The following is a 23,384-nucleotide window of genomic DNA, read 5'->3' on the forward strand; positions in this document are numbered from 1 at the left end:
AAGAGGGTACATAAAATGTTAGGTGAGGGTCAATAGGAGCCCATCAGCAATCTTATCTAGAAAGACACATTAGGTAGATATAGTCCTGCCAATTACCCTTGAAACAGGCAGTGGCCTTAGAACTGCAGTTGATATCTGGGTCTTGCCATGCTGCCCACTTACTGGGTCAAATGCAGGGAAGGCCTTTCCCCAATAGCCTCTTTCTGACCAAGTAGTTACAGGAACGTAGTTATAGGAACAGTCCACTTCTAAACAGTTCTACTAACTACTCTCTCCCAAAACCGTTTTTCCATTTGCATTCACACTGGCCAAGTGGCCATAGGAACTGACCTTTTGTTATTATAATCACAGCCATCTAACCAATTTGGGGATTTTTAAGTTCCTCTGGCCGCAGTTCCTGTAACTCTTTCAGCTCCTACTTCAGGGCAGGGTCTTTTCGCTGTTCCCTTTTCAGCAAAGGAACCTAGGTCAACAAGGGTTGGGTTTCCGGTACAGACAGACCAACAACGGGACAATTTTAACAATTTTAGCCATCTTATTCATCACTAAATTCACTTCTAACAAAGTTTTAGGCGAGAAATGAAATGTTTAGATTTCGAATAGGCAGTCTTGCGAAAATTAATGCCGAATTGACAATTTGCTTCAAAGTTTTCAGAGTTGAGAAGCTCCATGAAGTGAGGCGACAGCCAGCAGGCGCGTGCCGGGGGCGCTAGCTCGTCGCTCAGCCAGTCATGCTCAGAGACCCCGCTGTAAGCTGGAGGTCTCGCAGACCGGTCTCGTAAATAAGAGGCTTTTATTTCGCCGTTTACGGTTCGTTTGTTTAAATATCACAACACATGTCCATCATAAGATTAACGGGAACCTGTGGTTAACTGTCTTTTCGGAGTTAAACTCCACCTCGCTGGCCGGCCGTCACACACACACACATACACACAGTCACACATCCACAGCGCAGCAGGCAGAGGCGGGGGAGAGAGAGATACCCGTTTCTCTTCGGGAGACTTGTTTAAATTATGACACATATGCTATACACATTAGATTTAGTATTTAGGTCATACTTTTTTGGTGTATTTGTTTTCTGATTTTAACGCTATAAAGACCGTTGCCGTGCTTAGAAGTGGCCCTTTCCTATAACTACGTTCCTGTAACTACTTGGTCTGAAAGCGGCTTATGTGGAAAAGGGAAAAGACCCTGCCCTGAAGTAGGAGCTTAAAGAGTTACAGGAACTGTAGCCAGAGGAACTTAATGATCTCCAAATTGGTCCAGTCGGAACAGGAGGAAAAAAGGGTTCTAGGGACGTTATGTTCTAGGAACTGCAAAAAGCCCTCCGTTCAGAAAGCGGCTAGTGATAGGTAAAGCACGGGGCCCCACCACTAAACAAAATTTAACAAATGTGGACAAACATCCTATTGATTCAGAAAAACATGCAAGAGCATTGTTTAAAGTAGGACACCAGGGAAAGCAAAGCTGAATTGGGCCAGTTTTGCATTTCAATGAGGTTTCACAAAAGATCATTAAAATGTCACAATATTGTTGCACTTATTATATTGTTCTAATTGTAATATGGTACTTGTTGCACAAATGTTCAAATACATACAGGAAATCAGACACTTTACAGTCAATGGTCGATCATAGTAATTTAAAAATGTGAAGTTATGGAGTCAATGTAACAAGTCACTTTTTGCTTGTTAAGGGCTGCTATGCAATTATTATATATTCTGCTCGGCTATACCAGAATATACTATAATCTAGTATATTTATGATAAAACAGTTAATTGGAGTTCTGGCTTCACCTAGTGTCTCATATGTAAACTACATGCAAGCAAAAAAAAAGGTGTTTGATGAAGGACTACATTACCCAGTTTCACCTTGCTCTCTCTCACACACCAACAAAAACATAAACCAACAACATGTAGAAGGATTAAAGAGATGACTCAGCTATGTGGGACAAACAATGCTTTATTGGCATGTTGGATGAACATCAAAAGACAAATATCTGTGTAATTGATGCGACCAGTCAATGAACATGTGTTATTCGTTTGGGGAATAGGCAACGTAATTCTGCCTGGAGGAGTGAAGAAACATTACAACCACTTTAAGTATTATGTGGTTAGTTGAATGAATGTGTAAAATATTATGCAAAGCAAAGTGTTTGTCAAACATAAATATTCTTAACATCTAATTAAGTTGATAAAGATTTTAAGAATATTTATTTGCAAGAAAAGTTATAAATAAGTGAACATTTATACTACTATACTAAGTAACACTTAAAGAGAGCAACTGTTCAAGTTATCCATAACACCTGTCTGGTTTCTCTCGAGTACGCATCAATTTATCCTGGTCATTTTCCTTTTTTCTTATATACGGTAAATGTTAAACATATCTGTGCACATACAGTGGATACAAAAAGTCTACATACCCTTTATTTTTATAGGGTATGCCGTGCGGCCTGAGTTAAAAAATATGTACTAAGTTATTCACAGATCCTTGTTATAAGTGGACCCCATTTATTGCCTGTTCATTTTAAGAATTAATTTTTATAATTACCGTCTTATTTAGATGCATGGTCTAGCTGCATTTCAGAGCCAGTACGGAGATTCAAATCCTCAAGCAGGCTGTACATTACAACAAACCATTTTGACATGGATAGTGTTCAAAAAAGGTTCTTATCCAGTTTTAATTTAGGCTGGTAGAGACTGAAGATGCTTCCTTTGAGCATCTATTTACACACATTTACAATTACAAATCCAGTGTATCTTATGTTTTAATTTTTAAGAATTATTTGATATCAAGCACAAGATGTAAAGGTGTAACAAGTCTTTGTATCCCCTGTATTTCATTACAATTGTAGTGTAAAAGACAGCATGCCACCATCTGTTGTCTTTGTTCATTGTCCGCGATCAATTAAACTGTGTCAGTAGCAGAGTTTGAAAAACTGCCATGTCCTGAAAGCTGTTACTGAATAACTGGCCAGGGTTTGTATTTATCAAATGTCTAAGTGTAGGGAATAAGTCCCAGGCGATCTTGCTTTGCCAGACCTTCCTCTACAGCGCTGCAGAAGAGGGTCTGGCTAGTCCACACAGCATTCTGGGATGGGAGAAAAACCTGCTGTGGTTTATTGGCATTTCTTTAAACCAATCACAATCGTCATGGGTGGTGCTAAGCACCGGGCAGAGCCACGGTGCCGCTGCAAAATAGCCTCGGGAAGGAACTTGATTTGGTGGAACGTGTACGTTCAAAAGTTGTTTTAGTCGTGCGAGAGACAACTCAGATTGGATAGATAGTCCAGCAAGCTAGCTCGATTTATCCTGCAGAGATCTGAGGAGCGGTTAACCATAGTCCTCATAAATCGACAGGAGTTTAAAATTCCAACACAAAGAAAGTGGAAAGGTAACGGACATCCGTCCGAAAAGAGTGAAATCCGGCGGAATTTCTAGCGGCATCGGAGCAATCACGAATGTGGAACGTCGTGATTGACTAGTCCTAGGCAGCCAAAAATTCTGAGTGATGCATATTTGGTGCTACTGTCTGGAGTAAGAACACTTAATTTAACATTCTTAAACTAGGAAATTACTCCCATCTCTGCCTGTATTTACTGTAGGAGAGCTCCAAAAAGGTATTTGTCAGGAGATACTAGTTAGGCAGAGACATGGTTGCACGTTCTGTTTAGGTATTGTTAAATAGCCGTGTAACTTAGTTACCTACAGTAGGTTATATGCTATTCCCTTTTCAGCTACATCATTTGTAAACTTGTGGGCCCCTACATAAGAGGGGAAATGTCACCATTTCTTTGGAAATGTATCAAATACCATGGCATGGCCCTGCCTTCCCTAAATAAAATAATAAATAAACAAACCAGTAATTTGCATTAATGCAGCTCCTTTTTCCATGACTTCAAACTGAGTGGAGGGGAAATTGATGAATCTGCACATAAACTTATTTTTTTTAATTTAAGTAGTTTGTGGTTTCTGTCAAAATAGTTTTTTGTTTTTTTTAAAGAACAGTTCAACATTTTTGGGTTATAAGATTATTCGCTTTCTTGCCAAGATAGATGACAAAAATCAGGTACTTCCTGCCATCTTTTTGCACTCCATTTTATTTTATACGGAATTAACAAACAAGATATAACATGTTAATTTGTGATCTTCAGAAGTGCTGGTAGGTTGATTTTGTAGCCTTTGGACTGAGCAAGGCTAGCTGTTTTCCCACTTCCAGTCTTTGTGCTGAGCTAATCTAATTGGCTGCTGCTGGCTGACTATTAATCTTCTCATCTGACTCTCGACAGCAAATAAGTGTATTTCCCAAGATGTACAAGATGTTTCAAGATGTTCCCAATACATTTTATTGTATTGTTCCTAGGTCTTCTTTCCTTCCATGGAATGTGCCCACATGTCTCCGCCTGAATGCCATCTCCTTGTAACTCATGACAGGTGGAGACACCTTTAGACCTCCCTTAAAGAGATAGGGCCATTGGTGTAGGTTAAGAACATTAATAAAATACTTCTGGCCCTAAATGCAAGACCAAATATGTCTCATTCTGAGAACTGTTTGCCATTTAGGACTTATCAGAGACCCTTGATAAATAAAGGCCCTGATCTTGTTGAAGTCTTGTTGACTTAATTTTTAATTAAATATTTTAGAATTAAAATCACTTTTTTGTTAATTATATACTGTGCTTTGCCATAGTTTTTTTTGTAGAAAGAAATGTGTTTATACTCTGTATTGTTAGTATTGGTTTTAAAACCAGGGTTCCCACACATTTCTATGGTCGCAATTTCAAAACGTTTCCATGACTTTACCATCACAGATAATAAAATTTCCATGACCATTCACAACGTATTACCCAAACAGAACTGTATTGTATACTCCAAATGTCAATTACTGTATGAAAATAAACAGCAGCCTACATCAATCTAAACAACACTAGCCTAACCTCTAACCCCAGTTGATTATGTTCATATTTTGAATGCATTTGTTTATAAACTCATTTCTAGATGTTATTCTGAAAAACTATGCATAAAAAAAGTAGCCTACATACTACATTATATTTCATGGCTCTCTAATGACCGACACAAACTGTATCGTCATTAGAGAGCCATGAAATATTAAATGTATACTTGTTTGACGCTATTCAAACATATCAAACTGTAGCCAAACATATTTTCAGCTAGCTGGCATACATGGAGGGAGAGACAGAATGCCAGAAAAAAATGTAAGAAAGGCGATACGTGATGGTAAAAAAAAACATGCATATTAGCACTACATTACGTCAGCAGCTACGGAAAATAAATTTGCCGGTATGTTACGTTAAGTAAAAGGTTATCCACAGAAAATTACTGTAACAATAATTTCATTAAACACAATTGAATTCCATGACTTTTCCCAAAATGTTCAAGGAATTTACTAGTTCCATGACTTTTCCTGGCCTGGAAAATTAGATTTTTAAATTCCATGACTTTTCCAGGTTTTCATGACCATGGGAAGCCTGTCAAACTTGGATAGCAAGCAATTGTGATGGATACCCAGCCCTGCTAGTAAAACTGAACAAAACTTATGCAAGACGGCTGGATGGTCATGAGGCCTAAGATTTGATCATATAAGCAATGAGGGGTGGGAAACAAAATGGAAAATCGTATGTATTGTGAATTTTTTGCAACAATTTTTATAATCAATTCTTTTCCCTAGAATCCATATTTTTTTTCCAACGATTCCCCTAAATATTTTCTGTTTATACGGCGACTAAATCATATCCGTTTCCAGCAAAACAGCCGGAAAGCAGAAAATGCAAGAAATACATGTTAAGTACTTCTTTACAAATGAAATAAATGTCAGACTGACTGACATGTGATGTGCATTCTTTTTAGAAAACAAAAAAAAGGAGAAGATACTCGCAATACTCAAAACTATCGAATCGCACTACTTCTAGAATCGCAATACATTAAAATCGCAATACAAGTCGAACCAGCACCCCTGTATCATGACTAGAGCTGTCAGTCTTCCTCTATAACAGTGCTTCTGAAATGGGGGTACGTGTACCCCTAGGGGTACTTTGGAGGACTGCAGTGGGTACGTGACATTTTTTGCTAAATGTTTTTCTGTTACAAGGCTGTAGTTATTTCTACTGTCTTTAAAAGTTTTTTTTCCGCTGTTTTTGAAGTTTGTCACCTTTTTTTGAAGGTTTTGTCGTTAGTTTTGACCTATTCTTGCCTTTCTTCCTTACTTGCCTTTCTTCTTTTTTTCTTCCACGTTTTTGTCTCTTTTTTTCAAAGTTTTTGTCACTTTTTTCGAAGTTTCTCGCTTTTTGGAATTTTTTGTCACTTTTGTCGCCCTAGTGTTGCCTTCCTTCTTTCTACTGTGGATTTTTTTGTTTTTGTTACTATTTTTGACCCATTCTTGCCTTACTCCCTTCTTTCTACTGTCTTTTTCCAAGTTTTTTCACCTTTTTCCATTAGCATTTACATGTTTTCCAGGTACAAGGCTGTTGTTAAGTAAATCTATCGCTGACATCGCTGTATTGTTCCTCTTTATAGCTGTAGGAAGGTAATATATGAAGTCAAAGCTAACTCTGACAGCTGTAGGGCAGCTAACATTAACTTTAGCTGTCTCCATGAAGCTCCCAGCTAAGCTCCTATAACTCGCGCCGAAGTTAGGAAACCAGAACGAGCCAACTATTGACAACATAAGCATTTTGGCTTGATGGATGTCGATTTTAAAGTCACGTTTAAACTATTTCCCATCCATATTCCGATTTCCAGCCACAGCCACAGCCTGTCAATCAAACGTTACGTACAAACGTTACTCGGTACGTAAAGTTAGCTCACAATGCCTTGTGTTTCTCACTCCCATAACTTATTGTTCCTCAGACGTGACATGAGAAGAGGGAGATTAGCTAACGTTAGTCAACCTATTTATAAAAAATAAAAAATAAAAATCACATTTGAATAGTAATTTCAACATTGGAATAGTATTGATTTTTTTACTATTCAAATTATATTCGACATTCGGAATACGTTCCAACAGCCCTAATCATGACAGAATCGAATCGGGACGAAAGTATATCGTCCCAGCCCATAAAGCAACACTGTGATTTAATGCAACTGATTTGGTAGCCAGCGTTTTCTGATTATGTTGGTTTAAGGTGCATGCTCTTGGGAACTGGCTTTGCCCGCTGAATACAGATCAGCTTCCTCAACTCGTTGCTCTAAATCTTAACCGTTACTATTGAGGCGAAATTGCAAAACTACAGACCACTCTCCACATCACTCTTACTTCATTTCAGTGTTTACGTCTCTGTGCTGGGACTCTCCCCTGTTGTCAGTATTTTATGAAGAATCTTTTGGTAGAAAGGGGAGAAGACCAGCTTGTTGAAGTTGATGAGGCGACTGAAGCGAACAGCAAGCTCCTTCAGCTCCCTGCTGACTGGAGCCAGACCTCCTGGGAGAGGAGGAGGGGTCTTATGTTGACTGAACTCCAGCGAAGCCAGGAGATAGTTCTGAACCCGAGACTCTGAGAGGAAGGGAAAAAAGAGAAGTGAAGAAGAGAAGAGTTCTCTGTCACTGCCAAATAAAGGTGTACATAAAACACACGGTCGACCACAGCTGTCAGCTGTGCTCCTACCCCTGAGGGTCATCATACGTGTCACTCTTCTTACCTATCAGTTTGCGGATTGTGTTGTCTGGCTGGATGGTAGCAGAGATTTGTCCCCTCAGAGTGCTCTTTCGGTCAGCTGACAATGGAGAGTAGCCATGTTGGCTTAGACACTGACTCAGCACAACACACAGTTTCTCTCCGATGGTCGCTAAGGCCTCTTGTGCACTAAAAGACCTTGGGACAGGCAATATAGAAGCATTTAAGTAAAGCAACACAACTTGTAAAAATGGTGCTAGCATTAAAAAGATGCAAGTATGGATGAAATACTTGCTGATCTTTGTAATAGAAAGCTTTTGCATATTCTTTTGCACTCTGCCTGGAAATGTATTCTACTATAAATCACTGAAAAAGCTATACTAAAACTATAAATCTAACCCTAAATCCCTTTTGAAGCCTTCTCCACAGGCTTAAAGGAGAAGCCCTTCTCTGATCTGGGACCCGTTTTTACCTGGAAGCTGCTAAAGCTCAGAGGATAAAATCAGGATTGATTGATTTAGCCTGGAAAAAGGTTTAAGGAATAGCTACCTGGCATGGAAATAATGTATTTGGCTTTCCAGAGGCAAAGTTTGCTGAACTCCCTTATTTTGTTTGTTTTTGTTTTTTTGATCTAATTTCTTGTCTTATTAAGGCATAATAAGACAAGGCTTCTATATTTTTGGCTCCCTCTACCTTGAATTGTTTTGAAGCTGTATCTTTGTGTTTATGTTTTTTAAATGTGCTTTGTGTAACTTGTTCAATAAAAAATATGTTTGGGGAAAAAAAAAAAAAATGCAATTGCAACACACATTAAAGCTGCATTTGTTGATTTTTTTTTTTTGTCACTTGGTTTAGCAGAACAGGCTGAAAACAAAATTGTATTATCTCAGGTTTATATTGTGTTAGCAAACGTGTTGTCTATTTACACATCTAGCACACATGGAACACCATTAGCATTCATTTGGAATTGTGTGTGTACCGGGCAAATGTAATTACTTATTCTAGTCACTCTTCACTAACTCTGTTTTTGGTCTGCAACAACTCAGAAAAATATCTGACTCTTAAAGGGTAACTACCTTTTTTCAACCTGGACCCTATTTTCCTATGTTTTTATGTCTAAATGATGGGAACAACAATCTTTGACATTGGTCCAGTATTAAGCAAGTTTGCTGCAGTCTGCAGAGGTGAAACAAGCTACAATGTAAGTTAAAAGGGCAATTGTCCAGCTTGTATTTACCTTCACAAAAGTGCTTGTTTTGCCACTGACAGGCTCAGATTAATATTCTAAGTGTCTGAAAACATTATGGAAAGGATTTCTAAGGAGGTCGACCTTTCTGTTAAAGAGTAAGATCTTTTTTTAAAACATAAAAACATCCGGAAATCGCGTTCGCTAAACCCACCAGACTCCATGTAAATAAACAGGAATTTTAGCATCCTAAAATACACTTCATTCATAGTCGACAGAACCAAAATAAAAATATGAAAAGCCGTTTTGGGTTGTCTTTCCACTTTTCCAACCATCACAACTCTAGTTTTGGTTGAAATAAACACATAGCTTACCAATTTACAAGTGAATATATGATGGCTCTATACACGCTAAAAGTACTGCTTTTTTTAAATGGAGTCTGGTAGGTTTAGTGCTAGCGACTTCAGAGCTGTTTCTGGTTAAACAAAAAAGGTCTCAAAGAGGTTTTAAAGGTAATCTCTAAAGGGATCCTTTCCATAATGTTTTTAGACACTTAGAATATTAATCTGAGCCTGCCAGAGGAAAAACAAGCACTTTTGTGAAGGTAAATACAAGCTGGACGATTGCCCTATTAACTTACATTGCAGCTTGTTTCACCGCTGCCAACTGCAGCAACCTTAATAGTGGACCAATGTCAAAGATTGTTGTTCCCATCAGTCAATTAGACACAAAAACATAGGAAATAGGTTGAGGTCCAGGTCGAAAAAAACAGTAGTTATCCTTTAAGCTGCTAAATTCTCATTTTTACTGATGTATGTTCACCAGCTAGTCGCTTACTTTGTTTGTCAGTGGCTAGAAACAAGTTTGATAAAAGCAGATTCTGCAGGCCACAAAACCAAAAACTCTGTAGAGTTGAAGGGTACTGGTGGGTGATAATTCACTGTGAAGTTGTCACTACGACCGACCCCCTTTGAATAACAGGTAGTCATTTGTTCCCCTGTTAAAGGGACAGTTTACCCCAAAAAAATGGAACTGAATGGCACTCAACAGCAATGTCTCTTTCCAGAAATCATGACCCAGTTACTCAAGATAATCCACTGACATGGTTGTGAGCAGTTTCATGAAGGAACTATTTCCTTTTTACCAAACTACACCCGCAAACCGTTGTAAACATAAGTGGCCTCCTTGGCTGAGCTGTAACGTTACCTAGCTGGGCTAGCCGTATCGGTTAGCTATAAACTAATTTCCACAAGCTAGCAATGTCGGACCACGAGCCTCTCGTCCATTATTACGCTTACTTCTGTATTCGCAGTGATACAGTTGGCGGGTGTAGTTTAGTATAAAGAAAATAGTGCATGAAACTGCGCACAACTGGATTATCCTGAGTTACCGGGTCGTGATTTCTGAAAAACAGACATCGCTGTTGAGTTTTTCAAATGTAGTTTTTTGGCAATTTGAGCACCATAAGCCCAGTGCTACCCCCTCACCAACTAGAAAAGTTGTCCAATGTAGCTTTATTAACTGTATGTGTGACAATTAAAGCACTGGCACTCACGGTGTGTGCATGTCTGCAAGCAGGACATTAACAGTGCTTTTAAGAGTCTCCATCAGCCCCGGCAGGCCTGAGATAGCCTCCCCTGTTGTAGTGTAGACGATGAGGAGCACAGAGGAGAGCAGGACTAATTGCTCAGCCTCATGATGCATCTCCTGAAACCGAACTTGATCCATCAACACTGTCTAGAGAGACAAGATGAATATGGTTTATTGCACCAGAAACACAAGATATGAAACATCAAAAATCACAAGGGGCAGAATGCATTATAAAAGATTAACAACTTATAGAGAGACACATTGGCAGGCTTTAGGATTGACTGTATTTACCTCTGGGAAGGGGTCTGAGGTGTGGTCCCACCTCAGCAGGCGTAGATAGGCATGATTATGGACATTAACGGGGAGGAGTAAGGGAGGGTCAGATGTGGCAGCACTAGATCCATCCGCCCCGGGCTCTCTCAGGCATCTCACTGTGTCCTCAAGCCACTTCTCAGTGTAGTCTAAGGCATCTAAGAACAGATCATTTCATTTTTTCAGCTTTACTGGATACAGTGGATCCTTGTCTTCCCAATCACTTGGCAAGCCAAAACAAAATATCCATTCACCTACCTGCTTTGTGAAGTAGGCCAAATACATAACACTAATAGCAACTTCTTCAAGTAAGACGTTTGCCATTTCATGTACAAATATAAATAAATAAGATCTTACTGTACTTCCTTACATAAAACAAACATGTCAACACAGGAATGTGTGATGCTTAATTAGAGGAGAGTGTAGTCAGAGGAAGTGAATGACTTTGCTTTACCCTATGTGCAGATTTTGTGGCAAATTAAAGCATTCAACTGTCACTAAATTTCACTTGAATTTCATGAACAACACCCCATTTTGTTTCAGGGTGGGCCATAATTGGCTAGCTGCATCACTGCAGTGCTACAAAGAAAAAAAACATGGTGACATGGAGACATGGTTCTATTTTCCAGATGCAAGCTCCAACACAAGTCAACGCGGCTGAACTTCTCAAGGAAAATATGTATGGGAAATGTGATCTGCAATGTGTTTCAGCAGTATCTACCTATACACGGCAGTCCAATACGTAATTGTTTTGCATGAAAAAAAAAAGTATAATATGACTCATTTAATGGAAGAGAGATTCCTTACTGGGGTGTTTCTCCAGAAACTCTTGGAACTTGCTCCTCTCAAACTCAACCGATTGTTGCATCAGATGAGGTCTGATGCTAGTCAGGGCAAAGTTAGCCATGTCCACCTTCATCAGGTCCAGCACAGAGAATATAGCCCTAGACAGAGGATGACAGTGGAAGACAGAGACATAAATGATATGTCATGAAATGATATCCACTCACAATGTACCATTTGAAAATCCAGGTCCAACTGGGCTGGGGTTGAACTTGTCATTCACTTTCATTAAGTCTGCATTAGGTTTAGGGACCTGCTAGCTCATCTCTTATCATCCTTGATGATAACAGCAATCCAGAACAAGCTGACTTCTCCACTGTGGACTGGAATGAAATTTCACAGTTTAAAAATAAACTAAGACCTGGAAGACACAGAACTAATAATAGTCTCTTGCTTGTCCCTTGGCTTACTTGAGCAGAGGCACAATATCGGTGATCTGCTTCAGCTTATCGATGTCCTCATCTCTGCAGGGGGCGCACAACGAGCCCATCATCCCAACAATGAAGTGGGACAGCTGACTGATGTCAAGCGCTCCATTCTCAGCCTGCTGCTGGATTAGAGGCAGATCCAGAACCTCATCGATACGGGAGCGCAGACGACCGTGGCCAGGCAGCAAGAAAGATAGCAGTGTCTGGGAGAGCAGGGAAATAGATGATGATTTAAGGCAGGCAGGAAAATATTTAGGGAATTAAGGGATAGATATTGTAGTTTGGTGTGGCATATTCACTGATGGCAAAGCCGTGCTGCCATGACATTCAAGTTTTGGAGTCATCTGGGCCGGTTTATTTCCTGAATAAAATTTAAAAAAACCTGCCTCACCTCTTTGATCTCAGCCAGCAGTTTGATGGAATGTTCGTACGTTGGCGGATTCTCCTTCAACTGAGCCTCCAAACAATCCCAGAATGCTTTGTGCACAATCTCTTTCACTTTGCGCTCCAAACTGTACAGGGCCACAGGACTATTACTTCTACTAGCAAGAAAGAACTCATCCAAAAACAGAAAGGCTCAAAATGACAGTTATAGTATCTGATTAAACTCTCACCTCCCTTCAGGAAGCTCTGCAGGTTTGACTTGAAAAGCATCGTTGACCATTATTTCATGGGCCAAAGCCATGTTGGTGACTCCTTTAGCTGTCTCCATCAGCTCCTCCACAGAGACAAACCTGGAGGGGCTGGCTGTGAGGGAAATCCATCTTTATGTGATTTATTCCAACAAAATTACACATTAAAGTGTATTTTCCTCCAAAAGAAAGAAACCAGAACTTTTATATTGTTGTGGAAAAACCTGAGCTATTGAACTGATTTGCAAACAGAATGCATTATCTCTTACTTTCAAGTGGATTTAGTCTGAATGTAGTAAAACCAAGGAACACACCAACTACAAGATGTGTTAATCCCTTCCATTGAGCCTGCTGTCAGTGTATCCACAAAGCCCTCTGTTCAGCATACCTGCCTTATAGCAGAGTTTATATTCTTGCACCTCATGGATAATCAAATTTAGAACTGTGAGCATGAACAAGAAGTCACAAATTCCCATCTGTCAAGTGTAGCGCTACCTAAATGCAAAATTTGAAAAACATGATAAAAGCCACAGTGGAAACTATCAGATAATGTAGCTTTTTTTTTTTTTTTTATAAATCAGAAAAAATGTATATGGCACTGCTACCAAACACTTTTGAGTTATATTTGTCTGGTTTCTGGCTTTGTGGGATACCTTTTATATTAATATGCTGTATTCCAGGGGTAAGCAACATTTGGCAGATGTGCCACCATGGCCCTATCTGACTGTAATGTCTGAACATACTAGACCTTGTGACCTTTCAGAGGCCATATATTGTGTTTGCTTTGTCTTCCAGACATATTACAGTAAAGGCCAAACTTCCTGTCTAAAGTCCACTAAATGTGGTGTGTCTAGGTATAACAATCAAGCGACCACTCTAGAAACGATGCTATCGAAAGTAATAACCTCTCTCTGTAAACTGCAACAACCCAGTGACAGAGAATGTTGTATGTCAGAGAAAACAGCTCTGATGTGCGAGATGACAAAATCTGCATTTTCACCTGTGTAGTGAAATTTAGCAGCCTCACAATCATTGCAAACTGCTTTGCTGATATCAATATGATAGTTGTACATATTGCTACACCACACCTGTCAGGTTAGACTGGGACATGCTGAAGTGATGACAAGATGGAGGAGCCGTGTTGTTAAAAAGTTAAGACAGGCGAGCACTACAGACAGGAAGAGTTTATTTTGCTAACCCCTGAAGTTGCGTGTATATATTATGATTTTCCCTCACAAGAACATTGATTCCTCCCCTCTGTACCAAAGGAGGGTTGTTTTTCTTTCCCGTCTAAGTCCACATTTGTGCTATACTAATGTGTGTGGGTATTTCAGGCCTGTGTGTAGTGATTTCTAACTAACTAAGTATACATTGTAATTTCCCCAATGGGGATCAATAAAAAGTATAAATATATAATAATAGTATTAATAAAAAACTGAGAAGAGACTGAGGAACTGAGCTGGGTAGTTACAGTATGTGATAGGGAGCAGATTGGATCCCAAATGTTTGCACCGCACGTCCATGTCTACAGACACTGAGGCTACTTGCAACAGTAGCTTGGACATCCTGACAGCTGACCAACATAAATTCTGTTCTGTTTATCCAGGATGCTGGTCGCCTTTCTAATAGCTTTATAAGCATACTCACACATGTACACAATACATTTCTTTAGCTAACCTTCTCTTAGGAGTGTTTCTTCCCCTACTACTCACCTTGAGGAGTGTTTCCCCTGTGTGGGCTCGGAGTATTTGCTCGGACCCTCTTCCTCACTGTCTCCTCAGGAGCGTCCTGTGTCCTCTCCTCCTTCGACTCGTTGTCTCCCTCTTTTGGCATGCTAAGGTCTGCAAAATAACAGATAACGTGAAGTTACAATCAGAAGTTATTTCAAATGCTGTAAAATGCTGAAAAATGATTGCAGTATTTGCGACAAGAGTGTACATTTAACAGTTGTTAGTGATTTTTCTAGCTAGCCATGCAGTGTTGCTACATCAATGAACGGCATTAGTCATTTGCTGGTTACAGTCCAAAAACAAAAAGATGAGATGCAGGTTTGTTTTGAACTATTGGATGATGACATCATCTCGACTGGAAAAGGGAGGGGGAGAGGATTCAGTGTGCCAGTGCGACGCTAAGCTGACTCAGGTTGTGAACACGACAGAGGTAAACACTACAGAACACAGCCTCATTGCTGTCATTACAATCGTATGTGCGGTTAACGTTACTAACCTTGTAAGTTAGTCGGGAGCCCCGAGGAAAGAGATGGGTTAACGTTAGCTGATGCTCTACCGTTAGCTTTAGTCTGGGTTAAACAACACCAATAATAACAACAAAGCCTTATGACGCAGCTAACGTTATTCCTTTATAACCCGGCCAAAGCAAAATGATCACCGTCACAGATTTATTCACTACTTCAACACTACCAGACACCGTTTTCAACAGAAGAAAGGCCTTATTTCGTACTATAAACGCTAGCTTACTGACATCGCAGCCTTCCTCTAATGGGTCGCCGCCTTAGATGCTAGATTGCACCAGATACACGTGTCGACGTCAACACGGGCATACTGTGCACTGCGCAGGCGCTAACACTTGGGCTGACCTGCGGTGGCCAATCATGTAACCGGTGATTAGTCTACCGGCAATGACTTGTGTCAGTCTGTTTTGAGGCGGGTATGCAGTCATTGGACCGCATTGGCATTGGACCCGTACAAAAAATAGTACAATCCCTGCCTGCCTGAAAGTTAAAAACAAAACAACTATGAGAGTAAAAATGAAGCACATAACTGCCCAGGAGTTTCTGTAACATCTGGATGTTTCCTGAAAATGTCAAGATCTATAAACGATCTGACGGAAAACAGAAATATAAAGTCTGCTTGTGCTACATTGGTGGGTTTAATAACACAACAGGACGTCACACAATGGGCCACGTGACGCTCCCACCGCCGGCCCCACAACCCTGTGGCGAATCGCCTGACCGTCTGACTGATCTAGTGTGAACCATGATTCAACGGTGTGAATTATATATCAATGTGTGAACCAATAGATCCATGGTGTGAAAGGGCTGCATCTCGTTGGCCCGCGCAGTGTGCTCATGTTGATGTAGACTGATGCTGCGTTCATAGACATCGGAAAAACATTTTTCCGATTGAAAACGTCATCATTTACGTCACTTCCTGTGGGAATTAGAGTTTTTATTTTTATTTTTTATTGTTCATTTATACAGAACACAAATATAAACAAACAAGGCACAATTACAAATCCATCTCAATAACAGAGCTATTGCCTCGGGTCGAGCATATAAAACAAAACCTAGGAGCTTATACCTTATAAAACAACATAAAAAATGATATAAAAGAAGAAAAAAAAAAATAAAGAGTAGGGGCTATCTCAAATTAAAGTAAATTAAGAGTTTCAAGTAAATAAATCAAATCAAGGGCTTTTTTATCTTTAACCCGTTTCAATGACTTGCACAAAAGATTGAACTCATTCTTCCAATGTTTCAGGGAGGGTTTGGTCTTAAAATATCTGCATTTATGTATAAAATGTTTTCCTAAAAGCACCAAGTTGTTGAGAACAAAATCTACTTTCTTATCTTCAACAAAAACACCAAACTTTATATTCTTCACTGTCAGAGGTGGCATCTCAATTTCCCTGGACTGTAACCCGCTCTACAGATCTCTCCAGAAAGATTGCACCGACTCACACGGAAAAAATACATGTTCTAAATTCTCAATTTCTTTTTCACAAAAAACACAGTTATTAGTATCAAAATTGAATCTCAGTCATCCGTATATCCTGAGAAAAGTGGATTTTGAGGGGTATAGCTCCATAGAGTCCCATTCATTCTGCACTGGCCTGTGAGCGCCCCCTATATGGAACTCTGGTGGAACTGCAACCAGTTCAGAAGCCGGAAGTAACGAGAGAGTGGAACTTCTTCCCTTATTAGAAATTCTTTGGTTCTACACTTGCGCGGACACCGGCAAACTTCACAGCTCTATACACGCATTGGCGTAAGGATGTTTGGACATTTCTGGTTACCAGAAGAATACATTAGACAGTGACAGTAGACCGTTATTATGGCAGAGATGAAGTTTACAAGGTGTTTGCTGGAGTTGCCTAAAGTATCTGTTAATGATATAGGGAGGGTCGTCCGGCCATCCAGTACAACACCATGTAGCAAATTAAATAAAGGCTTCAAATTTTACGTTTAATCATTTATTTGCAACTTTGAAGGTAATTTGCTAACGCTAGCTAGCCTGAGCTAGAAGCCTTGCTTTGGTGTTTTAAGTCATGACTCCGTCCTGCTTTAGGTTAATCATGCTTTAAATAAAGTTTAAGCATGTGTATACCGCTCACTTCATGTGTTTGTACTTCAATGAAAGTATCAGGTAAAAACAGGGCTACAAATGAGATCTCTGTGAGAGACCAGCAAACTCCTAGCAAACTATTATGTTAGGGTGACCAGACGTCCCTGGTTTCCGGGGACAGTCCCCGGTTTCGGTGACCTGTCCCCGGCTGGAGCTGTCCCCGGAAATGTCCCCGGTTTTCAGTGTGACTGACAGACCCGAAATTGGAATGAAATAGTCGTGCACCCTACACGCACAGGCTCAAGACAGCCAGAGCAAGCACTGCTCAGAGCTCAGAGATGTTTTAGAATGCCCATTTTACGATGCTAAAATTACTGTTTATTTACATGGAGTCTGATGGGTTCAGCAAACGCAATTTCGCGGACTTTTTATGTTTTAAAAAAAGGATTTTACTCTTTAACAGAAAGGTCGACCTCCTTAGAAATCCTTTCCATAATGTTGTCAGACACTTAGAATATTAATTCTGCCTGTCAGTGGCAAAACGAGCACTTTTATGAATGTAAAAACAAGCTGTACAATTGACGTCCTATTAACTTACATTGTAGCTTGTTTCGCCGTTTCCGACTGCAGTGATCTCGTTTAATACTGGACAAAGGAAAATATTTCCTCAATAGTTTTAATTGTATCCGATACTCAATGAGCTGTTGCAGAAACAAGCCCAGCGTGAAGCAATAAAGCAAAAGCTGTCAGATAAATGTAGTGCAGTAAACATTACAACATTTCCCTCTGAGGTGTAGTGGAGTACAAGTATGAAGTAGAAACAGGGGTGATTCTAGGATCAGACCTTTAGGGGGGCTCAGCCCCTAATGAGAATGTGACACGGATATGGCGCATGCAAAAGTGTTAACCCCATTGCTGTGACATATTGCAAGAAAATTAACATTGAACTTACATGAAATGTTATCATATTTGCATTCTGCATACATCTCTGTGAAATATCTCACAAACTCTTCACTCAACACATGCATCGGTACAACAAGCGGTCCCTGAGTAGTCCGGTTTTGAAATTGCAACAAAATTTCTACATGGTCTCCAGCTTTATAATGTATTCTCATGTAAACTATTTATGTCAGCACAGATATTTTTTGTAAATTGTTTAGCTAGTGTATTCCACCATAATGGTTATTATATTGCCAGATTCCAGACAATCCCACTTACTTATATATATATCCCACTTACAAATATAAATATATATTTCTACTGGTATGCTTCCTAGTGACATTAATGCAAAAATATGAAGAAAAAACTATTCCACCTGTGTGTGCATGGTTAAAATTCTGAAGTGAAATATTCCCATCCATAGATATATGAATAATCAAGTCTAACCTCTGAATTTCTTTTCAAGGTGCACCAGATTGATGCATTTAAACATTAAAATACACAAACTTTTCTTACAGGGGAGCATGCCCATTTCACCCCAAATTCCGGTCACTTTACTGTATTTGTATTTGTTTAGTATTTGGTTTAGAAGCCTTTATTGGTGATTTTTTAGTCCTGCTACATACGTACATATATAGCTAGCTATATATGCTCTGCTATGTCGCGTTAGCATGCAGCTACAATAGTTAGCTATGAGTATGCTAACGTTAGATTGTAGTGGAATGAAGCAGCACTTTATAACGTCAAAAATCGCAAATAAAGGCTTCTGAACCAAACACTACACAATCGGACATGTTTCAGCAGGAATGTGACCCGGAATTGGGGAGAATTTAACAACATTGCCAGCTAAGATGACATGTTTACTGCCGTTAGCATGTAGCTACTATAGTGGTATACAGCAGTGGTGGCTGGAAGAGCTGTCATCCCGTCTTCAAAAGGACACTTATGTACGTTTACACTTCATCGCATTAATAATAAACAGTCTATGGTTATTAGTCAAGACTAAGTATTAAAAGTAAAAACATTAACATAAACAACACAACAACGACGTCGCTACACGGTTTTGGATCAGTGACAAGTCTTGATTGTTTGTAGCTATGACTATTGTATAATAAAGATTTAATAAAAAAGTTGTGATGTTTGGTCGTAAAGTGTTTCAACGCATGCGTGGTACAAATCGCACAGGGACATTGTTAGTTTTCTACTACGTAATTATGCGCATGCGCAGAACGGATCTTACAGGCGTTACGGATCGGGTACTGACAGTGGGAAACTCGGGCAAGATTTTGCTCATAGACTGTATATAGAATGGACCAACAGATCCCGTTGCTCTGGACGGAGACCAGTGAAGGCTATTAGAAGCACTTTTCTGGTGAGCGCTGAGCGTTACTGCGCAGCCTCCAACTGAGAGAGATGACGTAAATATGACGTGAGCAACCTGTCTGAAAGTTGTAAGTCTTCTGGTAGCTGTGCCAAGAGAAATCTCAATCATTCCAAATATTGCAGAGACGGAGAGCGTAGGTATATGTAAGGAGATAACATGGACACAGGCTAATTATTGCTAACAAAAACGCTAGTTAACATTAGTAATTAAACTTAAACAGCTAATGTGAGTCCAAACTGCCTGCGAGCTTCTCCTGTACTATACGGTAATTCCTCTACTATGCGACTCTACAAAATTTAACACATTTTACAAAAACTAAAATAGGAGCCATAACGTGAGATACAAGGTAATGGAGCCTTTTATACATTGTTGTGTTTCTTTAGAAATAAACATTGGACAAATAAAGTCTTTAAATGCTTCAGATGTGAAGTTATTCGCTGTCAAAGTGACGTCAAAATGACGTCAAAATGAATGGCAGTCAACGGGATGCTAACGGGGGGGTGAGTGCTTGTTAGCATCAAAATGGCGCCATAGGATCTACGCCTTGTGAGGAGAAGCCAAGGGGGTAAGCGTCTCCTCACAACCCGAACCTCCTATGGTGCCATTTTGATGCTGGTGGCAGTCATGCAACAAGTTGTTGCCAAACACCAACATAACAGAAGAAGAAGAACAAGCATCCCGACCATGTGAACGCTGGCAGTCGGAAAAACAACGTAATCACGGGGGCGGTCCCTGTTATTCCCAGGTGGCATGAACGCAGCATGACACCTGTATAGAGCTCAACAGTCCCGCCCCTCCTCCGAGAGACCTTGGGTTCCGGAAGTAAATTTCCCATTTATTTCTCCCATTGACGTCTGGAAAAATCTGTATATAAAGAGTTTTAGACCATGCCTTAGGCTAACCAGACGGTACGTGACTAATAAGCATACAACATATCATTTAGAGTGAAAAAACAAACAGAAAATCCCCAAAAAGTCAAAGGTACAACAAGACTGTGTACATATTTTCATTTCAGACTGAAGGAACTACTCATCCCATAAACCACCGCGCACCACTGAATAAAGGAAGCTACGTTAGTTTAGCTAACAGCTAATTTGGCTAACTGCTAGCTGAGACAGCATGTAATAACTTGAAAAGACCCTCTGTTACGTCAGCTGTAGCCTGCTTTTCCCAGTGTTTAGTTTGAGTTAACGTTATTTTAGACCAGTGCTTGAAGTGGAAAAAAAAGGTGCCAGTACTCTCTGTCAATTATGACATTGGAGATTTCTACAGTGAAAAACAAAACTTGGAGATATTGCTGGTACAACAATTTGTTATTTATTAACAACAATGTATTGTTATTTATTAACAACATAAATGTATATATTTATTTAAACAAGTTCTGTGCTCCGTGCATGTGTGTGTGTGTGTGTGTGTGTGTGGGAAGGGGGCAGAGGAGAAATAGAGAGAGGAAGCAGACCTCTTTTCCGAATTTGCGTCCATGGCCGTGTCAGTAGCGAACTTCTGATAGGGTGGGCCGACTGCTTGCCTTTACGTGATTTGTCAAGATCCGAGGTAAATCACATAGTGCCCTCTGGGTAGTGTAGTTTATGTAACGTTAGGGTCAATCTCTCTGACACTGACGTTTTCTCTGTCGGTGGTAGAGAACCGGCTACATGCGAGAAGTAGCAGTACGCAAGAAAAAGTGCAGGTATGCATAAGAGTAAAATGTAGAAGTGCCGGTACTGCGTACCGGTGAGTACCGGCCCACTTCCAGCACTGTTTTAGACTGAATCAAGCTGTCAGCTAGCGGTTAGCCGAATTATCTGTTAGCTAAACTAACGTTAGCTTCGCGGTGGAGGCTAACGGCAGAAGTGTAGAACAGATCGTGATTCGTGCAGTGTCGTAAATCCTTGTTAAACAGGATTATCATCTTGCGCATGCGCATGGCGGATCGTGCAGGCAGCACAGATCTCTTAATACATTCATGGCACAGATCGGGTACTGACCAAAGGGGTAAGCCTCTCCCCGGAACGCGTAGCTCCCAAGGGGGTAAGCTTCTCCTCACAACGCGTACCTCCTATGGCGCTATTTTAATGCTCACAAGCACTCACCCCCTGTTAGCATCCCATTGACTGCCATTCATTTTGACGTCACTTTGACAGCGAATAACTTTACATCTGAAGCGTTTAAAGACTTTATTTGTCCATTGTTTATTTCTAAAGAAACACGACAATGTATAAAAGGCTCCATTACCTTGTATCTCACGTTATGGCTCCGTAGCAGACGTTTTTGTAAAAATAGGCTAACGACTGTGTCATAACCACGCGACTTACTGTCGCATAGTAGAGGAATTACCGTATAGTACAGGAGAAGCTCGCAGGCAGTTTCGACTTACATTCGTGTTTAAGTGTAATTACTAATGTTAACTAGCATTTTAGTAGGCAATAATTAGCCTGTGCCTATGTTATCTCCTTACATATACTTACGCTCTCCGCCTCTGTAAGATTGGGAATGATTGAGATTTCTCTTGGCACAGCTACCAGAAGACTTACAACTTTCAGACAGGTTGCTCACGTCACATCTACGTCTTCGAGCTCAGTTGGAGGCTGCTCAGCCATCACCGGAAAAGTGCTTCTAATATCCTTCACTGGTCTCCGTCCAGAGCAACGGGATCTGTTGGTCCAGTTTATATACTGTCTATGGTACTGACCATACAGTCTATGGTATTGACCCGGTTCTTTTTACTGTCTATGGTACTGACACCCCCCCTCCTCACCAGCATGAATTCCACTAATCAGAGGCATCACTGTGGGATCGTTCAGGATTGTGGGTAATGAAGTACTTATCCAAGACATCATGAGTAAAAGACATTTATTTCAAAACAAGGTTGGTGCCCCATGAACTTTTGGCGTCTATATGAGCATATACAATCGTCATGTCGTAGCTGGTTTTAAGTCTACCATCAACGGTTACGATTTATGGCTTATACTCCAGTTGTCAATGGATAAATTGCATTGTATTTTTACTTCCGGTACCCGCTGTGGGCGGAACTGTTGAGCTCTATGGGGGTGTGATCAAGCATCTACCATAACCCGAAGCGACTCTTCCTGTATGGGTGAGGCTAACATGAAGTAACAGTCGAGCCCACACACACACACGTTTGGTTCACTATCTTTGTGGGGACCCGTCATTGACATAATGCATCGCCTAGCCCCTTAACCATCACAACTAAATGCCTAACCTTAACCCTTACCCTAATCCTAAAACCCAAGTCTTAACCCTCAAACAGCCCTTTAACCTTGTGGGGTCCAGCATTTTGGGCCCCACAAGGGTATGCAGACCCCACAAGTATACTGTATTCCCCGGTTTTTGGACCCCACGAATATAGTAAAACAAGCACACACACACACAGTCTCACATTGCCAGACCATAGATATAAAACAATAGATGTGAAATGAAGTCATAACTAATGGGATAACTGTCCGCCATCTTACTTGTAATTGTGTTGAGAAGATCTGAAGGTTATGTCCAATTCCCCAAGTTAAATTTGGTTGTAAAGTGAGCTAGGTTAATGAAATAACAACTTTTAGATAATTTGGCAGAGGATTTTCGCAACATATCTTGCAAGAAGACACTTTTTTGATTCACTTTTATACAGTCAGTCCATCAATCCATATTTTTCAAAATTTGCTACACAAATTAAATTAAAATACACAAATATAGGGGTTGAGTATATCAGGAAACATACACATATTTACAGACTTAGAAAATTTTAATTCACAAAAGGCACTTTTTTTTGTTCACACCCATAAAAGAAAAAAAACACATGTTCAAGCTTAACCACAAGAATATACTATTTATGTTCTAAAATGTTTTTCAAAAGAAACAAGGCCAAACACATCAACTGTTTATTTATTTTTTTCTTCAATAAAGCAAATACATACATACATACATACATACAAGCGCAATCATATGCTGGAGGTATCTTTAAAATCTCCACTAAGATTTATTGTCAGTCACAAATATGTCTTTTAAGTCAGTTAGCTTTTGTCTGAAAGACCAACAATTTACCAAAAATGTAAAAGGCAAAAAGTAGCTACTGTTGAAACTGACTGTAAAAGACAGAGATATATATACGGTGTCATAGTCTTCACAAAA

The 23,384-nt window shown here is 40.0% G+C and overlaps 1 protein-coding gene across 5 annotated transcripts; it reads right to left on the bottom strand.

The window, feature by feature from the left end:
• Positions 1-6,296: 6,296 nt before the first annotated feature.
• tcp11l1 (t-complex 11, testis-specific-like 1) lies at positions 6,297-15,184 on the bottom strand. 5 transcript variants are annotated; one of them, XM_078257730.1, is made up of 10 exons: positions 15,099-15,184; positions 14,330-14,458; positions 12,600-12,732; positions 12,377-12,515; positions 11,968-12,188; positions 11,522-11,658; positions 10,694-10,872; positions 10,368-10,549; positions 7,652-7,824; positions 6,297-7,506 (listed from the first exon to the last, which is right to left on the bottom strand). In XM_078257730.1, exons 2-10 carry the CDS (start codon positions 14,448-14,450, stop codon positions 7,283-7,285), a joined length of 1,509 nt encoding a protein of 502 aa, XP_078113856.1. In that variant the 5' UTR covers positions 14,451-14,458; positions 15,099-15,184; the 3' UTR covers positions 6,297-7,282. The 5 variants fall into 5 exon arrangements, with proteins under 5 accessions (XP_078113856.1, XP_078113857.1, XP_078113855.1 ...); XM_078257731.1 differs by having other exon boundaries at positions 15,095-15,173; XM_078257729.1 differs by having other exon boundaries at positions 14,844-15,168.
• Positions 15,185-23,384: the final 8,200 nt, after the last annotated feature.

This window comes from Sander vitreus, chromosome 8, assembly GCF_031162955.1.
Source record: "Sander vitreus isolate 19-12246 chromosome 8, sanVit1, whole genome shotgun sequence".
In the NCBI taxonomy this organism is placed as follows: Eukaryota; Metazoa; Chordata; class Actinopteri; order Perciformes; family Percidae; genus Sander; species Sander vitreus.